Below are 17,869 nucleotides of genomic sequence, written 5' to 3'. Positions count from 1 at the left end.
GAGCATATCAGTTATCTAAAGAAGAATGTCTGTATCTGGGGAAAGAATTAGTTTGAATACCCCGGAGGAGAACTTGTCTGGGCACCAACAGGAAGAAGCAGAGACAGCTGACACAAGATACAGAATTTGAGAACAAAGTCTATACCTGTTTGTCAGGTTTGCTTGAATCATCCAGCTATGGGAAAAGTATTTTATTTTGAACCTAAAACAAGCCAATGCATTCCTTGGTGGCGCAGTGGATAGAATGCAGTACTGCAGGTTACTTCTGCTGACTGCCTGCTGCCAGCAATTCGGCAGTTCAAATCTCACCGGCTCAAAGTTAACTCAGCCTTCCTATCCTTTCAAGGTCGGTAAAATCAGGACCCAGATTGTTGAGGGCAATATGCTGACTCTGTAAACCACTTTGAGAGGGCTGTGAAGCACTGTGAAGTGGTATATAAGTCTATGTGCTATCGCTATTGCTATTCCAAAGGTTCTGCCAAACTTAAAAGCCACAGCTGAGCAGAACAGATCCTTCCCCTAAGCTACCATATGATTATATTCAAATGCATACAATACTATATATCCAATTTCTTAATAACTGCATTAGAGAGTGATCTAAAGATCATAAAAAAGACATGTGGAATCCATATGCAACCGTGGTCTGAAACTGTCTTCCCATATTTAACTTCAGATCAACTTCCTAATTTCACATCTTTTTCCCTTAATGGATTAATTCCTGTTAATGAAAATTTGAAAATTGACAAATTAGCTAACCAAATGAGCATTCTTCCCTATGAAATCAATTAATTCAAATGTGCAGCCAACCAAGGCACTATGAACATTAAGTTTACTGGTAGTCCTCCGTTTACAACCACAATTGAGTCCAAAAGTTATGTTGCTAAGTGAGAAATTTGTTAAGTGAGTTTTGCGCCATTTTACGACTTTTCTCGCGACCTTTGTTAAGTGAATCACTGCAGTTGTTCAATTAGTAGTAACCTGGTTGTTAAGTGAATCTGGCTTCCCCATTGACTTTCCTTGTCAGAATGTGGCAAAAGATAACCACATGACCCTGGGACACTGCAATCGTCATAAATGTGAGTCAGTTGTCAAGCACCTGAATGTAAATCATATGACCATGGGGATGCTGCAGTGGTCGTAAGTCTGAGAAATGGTCTTAACTCACTTTTTTCAGTGCTGTTACAACGTTCAACGGTCACTAAGTGAACTGTTATAAGGCAAGGACTAACTGTATTTCAAATGATTATTTAATCTATTTAAAATTATGTCCAAAGTTCAGACGTCAAGAAAATCTACAAAGTTTTCATGGCAAGAGAAAGAACGTCAAGATTAAAAAGGGTCAACTAATTGATTTTGTCATATAGTTCAATCCTGATAGAAACATACTAATGCAAATAAGAATATTGCATTTGAACAAGTCTACCCAAAAAGAATGATATTCACACCATTAATGTAATAAATACTACTAGTAAAATTATTTAACAACAAAATGAAACAAAGATAGTCCTCAACGTATGACCCTAATTGAATCCAAAATTTATGTTGTTAAAGTGAGAAATTTGTTAAGTGAGTTTTGCCCCATTTTACGACTTTTGTTGCCACATTTATTAAGTGAATCACTGAAGTTGTTAAATTAGTAAGATGGTTGTTAAGTGAATCTGGTTTCCCCATTGATTTTCTTTGTCAGAAAGTCGCAAAACGTGATCGCGTGACCCTAGGACACTGCCACTGTCATAAATATGAACCGGCTGTCAAACATTCAAATGTAAATCAATCCCGTGATTGATTTGGGGATGCTGCAACTGTCATAAGTATGAAAAATGGTCATAAGTCACTTCTTTCAATGCCACTGTAACTTCGAACGGTCACTAAACAAACTGTTGTAAGTCATGGACTGCCTGTTTTCTTAGGAGTAAGGCACAACTACAAGAAATAATTTTGTTTACAATTATAGGGAATATTATATTTTCAAATATCAGTATTTTTACATTGTAATACTATGTTGTATTACATTGTAATATTATAAGCACAAATGATCACCTCTTTTCATTATGATTTAAACGGTGTAGCCCAGATCAATAAGAGGTAATGGTTCCAGATCGATTGCAAATGTGGATCTATTTTTTTATTGCATTTGCAATCTCCTTGAAATTGTGAGGGGGAAATAATACATGTTAACAATTCTGCAACTGGATTCTTTATTCAGCAAGCTGGATTTTTGGTTGAATTTCTTAAGAGTGGCTGGAACAAAGGGCAAGGAGATAACTTCCAACCAATGCCTAGAGGTATGGCCAGTTTCAAGAAAGCAAGCCAAAACTCTGTATCAACATGATAGAGGAAGGGGAGAGGGAAATGCCTGGCTTAGTCATTGAATCAGAGGTTACCTCAGAGGCAATAACAATAATAATGTGTTTATTATGCACCATCACCAAGGCATGGTACATCATAAAACAAAACAAAGCTCCAACAGCAGATCACAAATCAATCCAATAATATTGGCACAGAAGCCAGGAAACAAATACTGGCACCCAAACAACCAACAAAACAATAATTAATTTAACAATATCTGACAGAATGGATAACAAAATCTGGCATCAGTGTGCCCGTTAACATGACATGAAGCCAATGTTCCTGAGAATACTGGATTTGCCAATAGCTCCCTCCTTCCTTTCCTTTCTCTTCCCCCTTTCCTTTACTACTTCTACAAGGATGGCTTCTCTCCACGGAGGATCAAAATTTTAAAGCAGAAGAAGAGAACAAAAAAGGAGAGCGAAGAAAGAGAAATTGTGGTATTTGGTATGCATGACTGCCTACAACTGTCAAGACTCTGGATGTGCCATTGATGGTTGAGATAGGGACCGCCTGCCCATCAAGCAGAGTATTTAAATGTGGCATGTGAAATGTGCTCATGTATAATTATTAGCATTTCTTTCCTTACTGCTGGTAAAATGATAGCGTGGTTTTGTTTTGTTTTTTATCCTTGTGTTTGTCTATGATTTCAGCAACATGGAATCAATTGTCTTAAAAAAAAAGAAAAAGAAAAGGAGAGGTGGAACACTGACTGGTTAGAAGGGACAAATATGCAATTGTGGAAACGTTCCAAAAAATAACATCTACTCAGGGGATTTGAACAGGAACAGACTATCACTATGGATCCAACCTGATATTTCCAATAATTTGACAGTGATTCACTAGCCCAGAGGAAGCTGATTCAGCATAAACACTTACTTCCCCCTCACATTCTGGAACAACAGTGGACATCATGCAATCACCCAGGAGACGAGGAGGATTGGTTTAAATACATCCGTGCTACATTGTCGAACTTAATGAGGAAGATGCAGTGTAGCATTCAACCATTTATCAATTGGAACCACATAAAAGTGAAAGCCTAATTGCTAGTTATAAAAGTGAAAGAGTGCTTGCTTTTAAATATAATTAATTAGAGAACTGTAGACAAGAAAATGGATGGCGGTGTTGCAAGCAGGTAGGATTAATTTTATAGTGCAAAAGGTCCCTTATTCCATCCTTACATAGCTGCAAGTTGTTTGAAGGGATAAATAAAGTAGTCCTGACCTTTATTTCCCCCTTTTGCATGATTAATTATTTAATATCCCCATTAATTGAAAAATGAACTTGGAATTTCAGAAGCATTCATTTTGTTCAGCATATCAGTCTGTCGAGAAAGCACCGATTGTGCTGTTTATCAAAGGTGAACAGACAAGGTCATCTAGGCTGCACCTCTCCAGTTATTCATTATCTTGTCCACAGTAGTAATTAACAATGAAAACATTTCCATAAATCAGAATCCTAGTAATAGTCACAAACTAAAGAACAATCAGAAGGTCCCTCTTTTCTTCTTCTTCTTCTTACCCTTCCCCACTGCCTTAAACATAAAAAACATTTTTTTGTAGTCAAGTATATTGTACATGTACGATAATCCAAATATATGGCTGTTTGTTTCTTTATTTTCATTGTTATATCAATAAACTTTCCGGGAATATTCCCTATCATGCTAGCATTATACTTTGAAAGTAGCTATTACAGTACTATTGTGGTACTCCAAAATCTGGACTGAAAGATAAAAGGAAGATTTGGACTAGGATGCCTGTGCATACATATACAGTAACATCTGTCTGCAGCTGCCAAATCAAGCATGCCCTTTCCTAGGAGATCGCTGTATCCATCCAGGTAGAAAAGTCAGAGATACTTTTCAAAACTTGTTAGAACAATCAATCAACAGAACAACTTGCCTCCTAGAATTGTGGGTGCTCCATTACTAGAAGTTTTCAAAAATAGACTGGCCAACCATTTGACTGGGATGGTGTAAGTTCTCCTGCCTTGAGCCAAGGTTTGTCCTAGAAGATCTCCAAAGTCCCGTACAGCCCTATGAGTCTGTGCTCTATGATTAATGACAACTCAGCCCTGGGAAAGAGAGAAAGAGACTCAATTCTGTCTTGCTTCTGGTACTTGGGGTAAGCAAAGGGAGAAAGAAACCCTAGCAAGCTTTCAAGATTCTATTATTCTACCCTATAACAGTAAAGTAGAGTTCCAGGAGTCCTTGCACTGTTTGTTCCCTGGCCTGGCCTACCTCGAAGAATTAGAAATAATTAAACTTAAGTTCAATTGCTGATTTGTTTGTTTTTTATTCGGCTACAAAAAAACTGAAGTTGTGGTCACTGCTAACTAAAGGTAAAGGTTCCCCTCACACATATGTGCTAGTCGTTCCTAACTCTAGGGGGCGGTGCTCATCTCCGTTTCAAAGCCGAAAAGCCAGCGCTGTCCGAAGACATCTCCATGGTCATGTGGCCAGCATGACTAAACGCCAAAGGTGCTGTTACCTTCCCACCAAAGTGGTCCCTATTTTTCTACTTGCATTTTTTACATGCTTTCGAACTGCTAGGTTGGCAGAAGCTGGGACGAATAACGGGAGCTCACCCCATTACGTAGCACTAGGGATTCGAACTGCTGAACTGCCGACCTTTCGATTGACAAGCTCAGTGTCTTAGCCACTGAGCAGCTGATAATTACTACTTACTAAAGAAAAATGACTTGAAGGGAAGATTTTTAAAAATATTTTTTAAAACTTTTAAATATATCAACTTGGGAAGGGATCCCCAACATTGGGCTACGGCCTACAGACCAATACGGCCCATTAGAAACCCGGCTGCACAAGTGGCAGGTAAGCAAGCAAAGCTTCATTTGTGCATAAGCGGGACCTAGGTTGTGCAAGAAACCATCCTCCCTTCCCCATCTGTGGAAGACAATTTTTCTTCTGAAATCAATCCCTGGCGCAAGAAAGGCTGGGGGCCGCTATCCTTAGGAATCAATGGGAACATAACTTTTGCTTTCACTCTTTGAAAAATCTGTTTCGAATCTGTTATCAGGAAGAATAGATATAAGCTTTCCAATTTATGCATAGTCTCTGAATTGCTCAGGCAAAAGATTAGAAGACAAAGAAAGCACCTAATCTCTCTAAAATTCCCTTTCAATTAGCTCATATTCCCTATAAGGTTATCTTAACGTTCTGCATTACATTAAGAAAAAAAAAATCCTTGGTGGTTTTTTTTTCCCCCTCTGGATGTGCCACACCATTTAGCAAGATCAGGATGGATTTAACATGTTTTGGGTATTTGGCAGCCTACATGCTGAATACAACTCAGGAAAAGTGACAGTGTTTGTTCTTTGTAGTTACCCTTTTTGGAGCAACAAGCTACGTTTCTTAAATGCAAGTGAATGTAGTACATTTGAACAAGACTGAATAACACGTACAGAATGCACACACATGCCAAGGTTTGGCAGTGCTGCCCGAATTCACAGAATCTTCACACTGAAGTTCAATCCCAGCGGGGCACAAAAGCAAGCAAACAGTGCAGAAACCACACAAACTTAGCAAATCAACCAAATCAACATTATACTTAGTACTTCTAAAACACAACAGCTGAGCAAGAAGTACAATCATGCATGCAGAACTTCCTGTTACCTCTGCCTGTAAAATAAAGCCGAGCACAACACAGAGGCAGCTCATCTATCCATTTGTATGAAGTTCAATAATAGCACTCTAAAAGAGAGAGAGAAAGAAATTCCCAGGCAAGCTGCCAAGCCTGTAGATAACTGCTTCTTTCCTCTCAACACTCCATTCCCACATTCCCCATCCAGTCAAAATCAACTGCAACAGGACTAGATTTGGCTGGAAAATATTTGGGGGAAAAAATACATATAGCAATCCACAAAAGAAGTCCTATCAGTGGCCTGAGCAGTTAAAACAATCCAGAGAATGCCATCCAGAGAATGCTGTTTGAAACAACTAAGCTTTGTTTCGTGCTTGGAACAAAAAAAAGGTGTGTTTTGTTTCAGCTTCGAAACCAAACTGTCAAAACAGTGTTTTGTTTCTCAAATACAACACTTAACTGTTTTGTAGTTATTTTGTAATACAAAATAATTTTGTAATACAAAATAACTGTTTTGCAGCAGAAATCTTTTGCACATCCCTAGTTTAGGAGTTGCGGTTAATCTATCAGATGTAAGCATACATATTCTTTCATTGCTGTGGAGTTTGTGGAGTATAAATTACAGTCACGTGTTGTTGTTTTTTTTGTTATCTTCTGAGTGCAATAGCTTTAATTGTTTTGTTTTTAACTGCTTTGAAGGTAACAGCCAATTTTTACTGTATTCTATCTCAAAATTCAAATGTGAATGATTTAAGTCAATACTCTGCCAAACATTTTGTTTGACTTCTATGTTACTTTTCTTTCAGAAACTAAAGGAAAAAATACATAGTATTGTCTCTCCCAATTTTTTTCCCAAAAATCTATGAGGTAGGTTAGCTTGAGAGACAGGGACTGCCATGTCTCCAAGTAAACTTCCATGGCTGAGGGTGAATATTTTTGGTCCTCAGTACCATGGCTGAGCCTTTTTGGTCTTGGTCTAATGCTTTAAAGCAGGGGTCTCCAACCTTGGCAACTTTAAGACATGTAGACTTCAACTCTCAGAATTCCAGCCAGTTTTGCACTAATTTTTTTTAGTACCAGTTCTGTGGGTGTGGCTTGATGGGCGTGGCTTGGTGGGTGTAGCAGAGGAAGGATACTGTAAAATCTCCGTTCCCTCCCCAATCCAGGGGAAGGTTACTGCAAAATCCCCATTTCCTCCCAATCAGCTGGGACTTGGGAGACAGAGAATAGATGGGGGTGGGGCCAGTCAGAATTTTTACTACCGGTTCTCTGAACTACTCAAAATTTCTGCTACCGGTTCTCCAGAACTGGTCAGAACCTACTGAAACCCCCCTCTGGTTGGAGACCCCTGCTTCAAAATTACTCCACCGTGCTGGCTCTCCAGTGCTATCTGGAAAGCACCAAACACTCATAGTGTTATTATCTGTAAAGATGCCAGACTATTGCTCAGTATTCCAGTAATTCCACCTTCTGGGTCATAGAGTTTTTCACTAGACACTCAATACTCCTTTCCCCCTTTTCCCATCCATACCTGGGCCTTGCTCATTGGTAGTGCCCATTTTAGTTATGTAAGCAATGACCTCAGTACAAATCTTAGAAACTAAGGAAATTATAGTGCAAAAGTAGAATCTTTATGCTACTGAGTGTTGCAGTGTCTTTTATAAAATGATGAAAGAACAAATCTGAACTCAACATGCAGTGTAATTGTTTTAGTCAGTGAACTGCTATCTCAAAAGTCTGGACTGGTGTATTCAGATCTGTTTTTTTTTTAAATTGTAATTCTGTTAGTGGGGTACAATAAGCATGTGTTTATAGAAAAGCTAAATCTAGAAACCTATCCAGTTAAATACATTATTCCTTCTTTCATTTGAGAATGCAGGTAATTCTTATCCCCACCTCATTCAGTCTAATATATTGTTCCCTGGGGAACAGTTTTCAAATTTGTCACATCTAACAAAATATTTGGTTTTACCAACACTCTGGACACTTACCAAGAGGCATCTCAGGGGGTAAGTAATGAGGCTCTTGAGCACTAACATGTACCCAGTCAAAATCATCATAGGGGTCCTGATGATAATCACAGGGTCCCGGGCCATCTTCAAAGGTGCAACCTCCTAAAAGAAAGAAATGAAATCAATGTATAAGAACAAACAAATTATATAATTAGATGTACATAGTTTTTAAAAATCCAGCTACAGTTTCTTTCAGTGAGCCTCTGAAATAGAAAAGCATCATTCATCATTTCTTGTCAGCAAATTAGGGTAGTCAGCATCTTTTGATGTGGTTTTTCTTTCATTCACAAATTGTCTCTTCCAGCAAGAAAATGATTCTAGAATCTAGCAAGTGGCTGCTATTATCCAGAAAGGCTGCATGAAGTAGCATTGGCATAACAATGCCACAAAGAAGAAGAACTCTTTGATGAAAACTTGAAGTAGTGAAACTGCAAATACTGTATTTTTCAGAGTATAAGACGCACCTTTTCCCCCCCAAAAAAGAGGGTGAAAATCTGGGTGCTTTATTGTCATGCGCTCAAAAGCCTGATTGGACTTATTATCAGGGGATGTCTTATTTTGGGGGAAACAGGGTACCTGTATGGAATAGTTACAAATCCAGTTTGTGCTCAAAAACATGGAAGGTCTCAGCACAAGAAGCATTTCATAGACAAGAAATAATAATAGGCAAATGTAGGTGGCTAAATTCTCTCTCTGTGTGTGTGTGTGTGTGTGTGTGTGTGTGTGTGTGTTCCAGCATAACTCTGAAACATCTTGAGCAATTTCAACCAAACTTGGTACACAGATGACTTACTCTCTGGAAAAAAATACTGTGGGGGTAAGACACCCCTAACACCCCTCGGGGGGGGGTTCTGTTTAGATACAGCCTGTTGTGCCTTAAAATGGCTTCTACTGTACTGCCTTAAAATGGCTTCTTCTGTACAGCACAGTGGAGTTGCCATGGTAACGCTCCACATTACTCCACAAGGGAGCTCCCTCTGGTAAGGGGGAAAATCCAACATTAGAAATTACATTTGGTCCGGACATTTTCAACAAGGCTTTGATTATTCTTGAGAACAAACATATGGCCATGATCAATAAAACATTACTGCAACTGGGCCTGCCTGCACCACTATGAGACCAACACGACATATTTCATGCAGATTACATACAAGAAAAGAACTACAACATTGAACAGCTTAGTGCATATATCGCAGACAAAAACATACCAAATGATCATGGATCGTCTAGCAAAACAACAAGGTGGTATCATTTTACTTGACACTTCTGGGGGCACAGGGAAAACATTTTTAACTAATTTAATTCTTGCCGAAATCAGGGCTTAGGGTGAAGTTGCTCTTCCTGCCTAATACAGGATTGCGATAAATAAATACCCGGGCAACGCCAGGTTATCAGCTAGTATATAATAAAATCTCAGGAAGAACTAGCGGCAGAGTGATATAATTGTCAATAGTTTACGATTGTCAGAATTTACAATTATCGCAAAGATTATATACATATACAAACAAATCCAAACACTAAGAGCTTGCCAAGAAATTTCCATGCCCATTTTTTTTAAAAAAAGGCTAAAATCTTTATAATCTGTTAACCAGTGCTGCAAAAATTATCGAACAAGCTATGAGAAATCATAAGCTGAGCCAACAGAAGGTGAAATGTATCTTAACAGTTATTTTAAAAAGAGTATGAAATGGAGATGCACAAAGTAAACAAGAGATAACATGCCATCAAAAATACCTCCATCTATCCAATTCTTAGTACAGAATTAAACACGGCATTCAGCAAAACTACAAAGAAATACAGAATGGAATACACTAATATTGTCCTTACTACAGTCTCCATTTAATGTTTTTGATAAGTCTCAATCAATCAGAAAAGAAGACATTGCGCACATTAATAGAAATATCTTTAATTAGTCCATATTGTCAAGGCAGCATAACTTCTACAGAAATGTAAAACCAGAAGAGACTTGGTCTGGAGAAAAACAAACCAATAGCTTCACTTGAATCTTAGTGGTCATTTTCAATTATTCAAGAATCAATAAAGAATCAATGAAGAAAAAAAAACTTGAATAAACTGAACTGAATAAATGAAATGAAAATCTGAATTTGGGATCAGTCTTCCCCAACCTGGTCTCTTTTAGATGTATTGGGTACAATTTTTAAATCCCTAACTTTCTGGACCAACAGAAATTTGGACATTTCTACCCAAAGCATTTGGAGAAGACTGATGCAGAAGTTGAAGATAAGTAATTCTGTTCGTCTTCTTAACAAGCTGCTTTCCGCCATACTAAAAATAATGCAGATCAGGACAGGTAAAAACAATCTGCTGTAAAAGAACGTAGCTTCAAGGACAATACATCTCAATCATATCAATTTTCCAGCATCTGTTATGGTCTCAGCCAACATCCTTGTATCAGCTGCTGAAAATTCTTATGAAAATGAAAAGAACGATAAGAAAAGATAATATGTGATAATATCAAAGAAAACAGCTGCCTGTGAACGTATACCCTGATCTTCTATATCCAGTGGTGTTTATAAAGTGTAGGCTCAAAACTAGTTTTTTAAACAGATTACAAATCAAAGGGCCAAAACAGAATGATGTGTAATATTTCATTAGCAAAATTGGGTTCTTAATTTGTGATATCAAACAACATGTTAGAAATGTCTTGATATATGATAATTCGGAATGATGACAAATGCTAATTATTTACTAATCCTATTTAAATATTTTTGTATATGATTGAGGATGGCTATGCTAACCCTTGTGAATTTCTCTTGAAAAAGTGAAGAATATGCAAGGATGCGGGGGGGGGAGCAGGATCTAAATAAACCAGTCAACATAGGAAGAGGGCACAGTAGTCCTGTTCTTTTCTTCCGGACTACTGGTTAATTATTTTTAATAGGGCTATTATACCATAACAATTCTGTTTCTTTTCTACACTTCACATTTAAATTTTCATTTTAAACAAACATATCTAGTTCCTCCCCCAAAGTGAGACAGAGAAAAGTCAATCATACATTTCACAATGTTTTTGACTACAGTAACTGTTACTTTAGAGCTGTGATGGCGAACCTATAGCACATATGCCACAGTTGGCATGCGGAGCCATATCTATGGGCATGCGAGCATTGCCCTAGCTCAGCTCCAGCACACATGGGCACCCAGAGGGCCTCCGGGGTGTGGGAAAAGCCATTTCCGCCCTCCTCACGCTCCAAGAAAGGCTCTGGAGCCTGTGGAGAGTGAAAAACGGACCTTCTGGTCCCACAGGAAATCAGGATACGGGCCATTTCCGGCCTCTGAATGGGGTTGGGAAGGCTGTTTTCACCTTCCCCAGGCTCCAAGAAAGCCTCTGGAGCCTGGGGTGGGCGAAAAATGGCCATCGCGTGTCAAAAGTGGGGGGAGCGCAGGGGGGGTCGTGCGCGCATACATAGGGGGCGGGGCACATTGAATTATAGATGGGGGTATGTGCGTGGGCCTCCTGCCCTCCCCTGCTTTTGGTGGGGCAAAAAGGTTAGCCATCACTGCTTTAGAGACTAGAGGATAGGAACAGTATAACATAAGTAGAGAGAGGATTGATAAAGGAAAATATTTGTAGCTTGGGTTTAAAATGAGGGGTCCTTGATGCTCTTTGATCTTGGTTGTTTTATTGCAGACTTTTCATTATCCAAACTAGGTAACATCATCAGGGCTTGTAAGGGTTAACCCAATAAGTAAGAAAAGAACAGGATCACTCCTACCATCACTGACAGGGCAAGCCACCTGAATATAAACCAAGAGCAAACCCCATTCCTTACTATTTACTGATGATGTTTGGGTGAAATATCTGCAAGAAAACCACCAAGCTCAGAGAGCATCAAGAACCCCTCACAGAGAGCCTCAGTGGTGCAGCGGACTAAAGTGCTGTTAAGAGCTAGCACTTAGCTGCCAGCTGCCTGCAATTAGTGCAAGTTCGAATCTCACCAGGCTCAAGGTTGACTCAGCCTTCCATCCTTTCGAGGTAGGTAAATTGAGGGCCCAGATTGTGGGGGCAATAAGCCAACTTTGTATAGAACAACACTGCTTAGGAGGGGCCAAAAGCCCTAATAAGCAGGTATATACTGTACAAAAAAGTATGCAGGTTATTGCTATTGCTATAATGCATTGTAAGACGCCCTGAGTCCACGGAGAAGGGCGGCATATAAATTGGACTAATAAATAAATAAATATTCAAAGTGCTAAAATTGTTACATGACAATTTTTCTGCTTTCAGCCAGGAAAGCAGAATCAAAGCCCAAATTATATCACTACTAATCAGACTTTTATATTTACAGAACTTTTCAATAAAAAGGACAGGAATATGAATATGAATATCCTAGAACAGGGGTGTCAAACTCGAGTCGTCACATCATCAAGTGATGTATTGCAACATTTTTCCCCTTTGCTAAAACGGGGTGGGCGTGGCCAGTGCATGACTCATCTGGCGCGGGCCTCGAGTTTGACACCCCTGTCCTAGAATATTATCGTACAAAATATACGCTTATTGAAATTTTTTAAAAATATTTTCTTTTGTTTAGCCTTAGAAAATTCTTAATAAAACAAGAAATTAAGATATTTTTTAAAATAATACATTTTCCTTAATTTACTAATCAAATGGTTTTATTTACTACAATATTACTCTGGATATATTGCTGAAGGGCATTATGATCTTTTAAAGAGACGTGGCATAATATAGTTACAAAAGGCGGAAAAAAAGCAATCTTCATTCTACGGTCAATTTCCCTTATTCTAATTGTGCAGTTAGTTCATTAAAGGATTTCTTTTTGAAAATGCTTTTTGTTTGTTTCTTTACGCTTAAATGGAAAGGCAGACCTGTCAATTTATTAACATTAGGGCAATTACAGAAGATTGTTCTGCACTAAAGCTATGTTTATACCTATAGTGGCCTGGACTGGCCATTTTTGCATCAGCAGGTTAATTAGTTATTTGAAACAATGGTAAAAGATTGCCAGAGTTGTAGTCCAGAAAATCTAAAGGGCACCAGATCCTGTATCATAGTTGGAGAACAAACTCTATTCTAATTAATTCCATAATCTACTAGACTGTTGCAACATGATTAATAATCAATTTGGTATTGATTGTTTGTGGGACTATACATTTATGGTAAAAAAAATTTTTTTTAATTTAGTATCTTTAATTTTTTGCATCGTACCAAAGAAATTATCACAAGAAACCCACTTTTGTTTCAAACAGTTCATTTAAGGAAGACTCAAGCTTGGGCTTTCTCACTACTGCTACTTTTGAAATGCACAATCCCTCCTAAATTAAAGAGTTATTTAAAATTTTTGAATTATTAGTGCCTTCCCTTCAAAAATATTTTTGCATTGAGTGTTCTAATAATGATTTCAATTGCTTTGGGGATTTTCAGGGAGGTTTTTTTTTATATTGCATGTTTGATCCTTGGTAATCCATAAACAGGTGGATGATTGCTATGAGCAATTTTCAGCAATCTTTGCTAATTTACCTCAACTTCCAGTGTTAGGGCAAAATCATGGAAAAATACTTGAAAGCTTTTCTGTGCAGAAGGTGAATGTCTTTTCACTGAAATTAATGTGCACAAAACTGGCTACCTGCATAGCTAATTCCACTGATGCACTCTATAAACTACTGAATTTCTAGAAACTACTGAAAAAGGTGGAAGGAAATCTCAGATTTCAATGCTTGTGTTATTAAATTAGATTACACCCCAGCGTGAAAATGTCAGATTATCTATTTCAGGACTTTTCAAATAGTGCTCCAAGGAACCCTACAGTTTCCTTAGAACTTGACAAAAGGGGGAAAAATCATTAAAATGTAGCCAAATTTCCATCAGTAGAATGTTCCCTCTTGATGAGGAGTTAAATATTTTTATTTTTCAACTAACAGCCTGAAAAAGTTTAAAAATTCCTAATGTATTATATGGTAATTCAAGTTGCTTTATGTTTCCGGTTGGTTAAATGAATTTCTCAAGAGATTGTCCAACAGGTAAGAACTGTAGAAAGTTTAACAAAATAAGAAAAAAATGATAAATGAAAACTGGACCCTCTGGAAAAAAGCACCACTTTGAAAAAAAAACAATAGCAAGAACATTGCACAGAAAAATGTTAATAGTGCTACTGTAGGAGAAGGAGTGGCAGAACTTGCAGGTGGAGTTAAAAGAGGGATCAATCTAGAATCCTTACATAGCCGCAAGGAAACTAAGTCCAACCCTCCTTGAAACCTGTTGACTCTAGTCTTATCTAACCCAAAGCAGGTGCTAACCATTAGTTGAGAAGATCCCTGTGCATAGGTATGATTAGCACTAAATCACTTTAATTGGACCTTCAGATGTGGATGCCTGGCAGCTTTCATGCCCAACTGCTACCCCTTTTAAGAAACTAGATTTTTTTAAAAAATCTACCTACAACTTCAAATGAAGGCCACAACACACTTGATGCAATGTGGAAAATATGGAAGAAGCATTTCTTCAGTCAACTGCTTATTATAGAGTTCCAAACAATGAAACCAGTACTCTGAATTGTATCTAAATGCTGAACGAAGGATACCTTGGAATGAAACTATTGATCGGCCATCCTTTTAGAAATTTGGTCATTATGTGTGAAGACACGAATCATTTCAAAACTGTCTTTGTGGTTATTCCACATTCAGAATATATTATATCTTCTTCATCTAATCATATTAAGAGAAGGAACCAGAGAAAAGCTGTTTCAACAATAGAAAGGGGCATTTCTTGCAATGACCATTGTATGCAAATCATTAAACCTGGATGCAATTTATGAGTCTGGTCCTTCAGAAAGTACACTATTCTGTCCATAGAAGGCACCTAACTAAAATTAGAATTCTATTTACAACCATAAAATAGTGCTTTATCTGACAATTTGACAGTTAACTTGCTCTCATTATCCTACTCCACATTCCAGAGGCTGTTTCAGAAATTTCACTGACAGCCCTTATATCCAAATCCCACAGACATTCATAGGCAAATCAAAAAGAGTTGTACAGGAAATATCAAGAATCACTGTTGGAAAGTTAATTTGATGCATCTAAACTAGTGAAGAAATAAGTCTTGCAGAAAGATAGATGAGATTTTTCCATTTTTATTCATTAAAGAAAAGAAGAGTACAGTTAAGTACCAAGAATGTATACAGCTTGTCACTAAATGTGCACAATTCCTACACGCTGCCTCAGATTATGGAGCTGAATACTGGGCTACATCAATAGATTTACTGAATTGCTTCTATGAAAAAGAATGCACAAAAAAGAAAAACATACAAGGTCCAATAAACAAAAGACTATAAACATACAAATTATGAGAAATCTTAACCCTGATTTATCATTCATTCATTAAATTCATAAATTGTACTGCCTATACCACAAAGTTATTGGGAAGATGGGAGTTAAAGTTTAAGGCCAACTATTGTAAATTTCGATTTCATCCAAATGAAGCAGCATACATAAAAATGAATAAATCCCAATCAACCTTAAGAAGGACTGAACTCCTCTTCCATAATTTCTCTTGATAACATACACCAAGTAACACTTCTTTTACAAAATACGTTAATATTGAAAATAATGCTGGTCCAGTAGCTGAATCTTACATTCTGGATAGTTGTTGCCAAAACTGGTTAATTTTTACCTTCTTCATATAAAGGAAGCATTTATGAAACTATCAGCTTCATAAAAACCTTACATTTTGTATGTTGTGCAGTAAAACACTGGGCAATTGTTCCAAAGATAGTTTCCATTAAGGCCACCACCAAGATCTTCACTATCTTCACAATATTTGCTTCCTGTACAGATTATTCCAATAAAATCTCTTCATTTTAGCATGGATCTTAACACTTTCAGATGTGGCACTTTCTTGCTCAACTATGATGCATTAACATATATTCATCTATCGAAATCTTAGTCTGACTTTTGAAATCTTCTTCTCATCATCTTGTTCTCAAGTTTCTCCGGTGGTTTAATAAAGTATCCTATTACACCTATAAACTGCTTCATCGGGCCAGGGTAAATACAATCTGTGAAACGTCGAAGCTTTTGAAATACGGCACAATTGCATGCAGAAACAGCACCTATAGTTTATGCAATATTCTACTAGTCCAGCTTGTCTTGTTTCAGGTAATCTATCTGTTTTGTGGCATTTTTGTAAAACAAGCTCATCAGCATCCCAATCTAGTTAAGATATGAAATTGCATTCAGAACCCTAAGTACATAGGGCCCTTTCAACTGAGTTTGGTAAGCTCAATCATCAAGTTGAAGCAAGTTTCCTGATGTTTCAAAAAAAAAAAAAAACCCAGAAAATAAAATGATAAAAACATTTATCAAAGGAAAGCATCTTGGCCCCATATTTTGCTGCTATACATGCTAAATGGCATGTACAGTCAGTGTCATAATTTTCTTTATTTGATATTTTTTTTTCTGCAGAAGTGTCAGAACTCCATTATTCTTGCCAATAAGGTACTACCTGAGTCAAAAGCCATATAACTCTTTAGGCTGATTCCTGAATCAGGAATATTTCTTCAATGGTTTTCAACCTATTTTCATCAACTGCACTGTTTAGTGTGGCGTACCTAATTCCTAACTGAATGCTGAGAATTTTATGACAAAAAGTAAAAAATAAAATAAGATTAAAAAAGGTTGCCTTGTCAGCAACTCTCTACATTCAATGAAAAATATTTTTAAAGCATTAGTACTTCTGTTATATTCATTTTTAGATTGCATTTATGCTTTCTTTTCTGATACAATGGATAAGGTGACTGGCTTTTATGCATTTTCATTTGTATTTCTCAGCAGTTTTATTGTCTGGAAATATTCTTCCTACCTGTTTACTGAAATATGATTCACTGTGCTGCAATAATTTTTTTTTGAAAAAAACAAAATTAGTTCTGCTTTCCGTGTCCAATCATTTGTCAGGCTATGCATAGTTGACAAAGATCTCATCAAGATTTGATGGGATTTTAAATTCTTTTGCTTTACTGGATTTGTCCTAAACTTCATGTTAAGTGCATACAGGTAGACCTGTATGCTTAACAACATCCCCGTTTAATGACTGTCTGAAGATATAATGGTAATGGGAAAATAACTTGATTAGTTTTCACATTTACAATTGTCTATGTCTACCAGATCACATGTTTGCCATGTGGGTGTTTGCAACTGAGGGTTAATTACAACAATCATAGCATACTGTGGCCATGCAGTCACCATTTGCTTGCTTTACAATAGCCTCTGGCAAGCAGAAGTAATGGAGAAGTTGGCAGTAAAATCACCTGTTGTGATTACACAAAGTCTTGCTTAAGGTGATAAGCAAGGTCTCAAAGTCTTAAGGTCTCCTACAGACTTTTAGCTATACAATTTGGGATGAACACCCTTTGAATGGTGTAGGAGTAGGAATGGATTTCCAGAGAAAAATTGCAGATTACAGGAACCAGAAGCATTACTCAGGTGACCTTGAGGACACAGATAAACCTCCAGGTAGCCTCAACAGCTCTCTAAAAGGATGCAGATTACCAGCTGTCTGCAAGGAATATAAATCCTTCCATTCTTCACTATCCTGTCAGAGCTGAAGAAGCTTCTTGGATGATAAGCGAAATGTCTTCAAAAGAAAAAAACTAGAAAGTCCAGTTTGCCTCCTGAAAAAGCACCTTTGGGACAACCATGACCTGGATGACTGAGAATCTCTACAGACTCTTGCTTAAGGACCACAACTGATTTGCTTAACAGCCACAGCAAAAGTGAGATTGTTGTGAGTCCATCATGTTCATCTGACATTTTGCTTAATGATAGTGTTGTTTAGCGATGAAGTTGTTGGTCCTACCTAATTATGGTTAAGCAAGAATTACTTGTAGTACCTATTATATTATGAATATTGAGAAGTTATAAACCATTTAACAA

The 17,869-nt window shown here is 37.4% G+C and overlaps 1 protein-coding gene across 2 annotated transcripts in view; it reads right to left on the bottom strand.

The window, feature by feature from the left end:
* PTPRK (protein tyrosine phosphatase receptor type K) overlaps window positions 1–17,869 on the bottom strand; it is a 376,839-nt gene that overhangs the window by 296,670 nt on the left and 62,300 nt on the right. For both annotated transcript variants that reach the window (XM_070932720.1, XM_070932721.1), the window contains exon 2: window positions 7,940–8,062. In XM_070932720.1, the coding sequence (XP_070788821.1) occupies window positions 7,940–8,062 (123 nt within the window). The remainder of the gene's footprint in view (window positions 1–7,939; window positions 8,063–17,869) is intronic.

This window comes from Pituophis catenifer, unplaced genomic scaffold, assembly GCF_029215685.1.
Source record: "Pituophis catenifer annectens isolate HBS135680 unplaced genomic scaffold, rPitCat1.0.hap2 SCAF_1, whole genome shotgun sequence".
Lineage (NCBI taxonomy): Eukaryota > Metazoa > Chordata > Lepidosauria > Squamata > Colubridae > Pituophis > Pituophis catenifer.
This window is presented reverse-complemented; position numbering and strand designations above follow the sequence as displayed.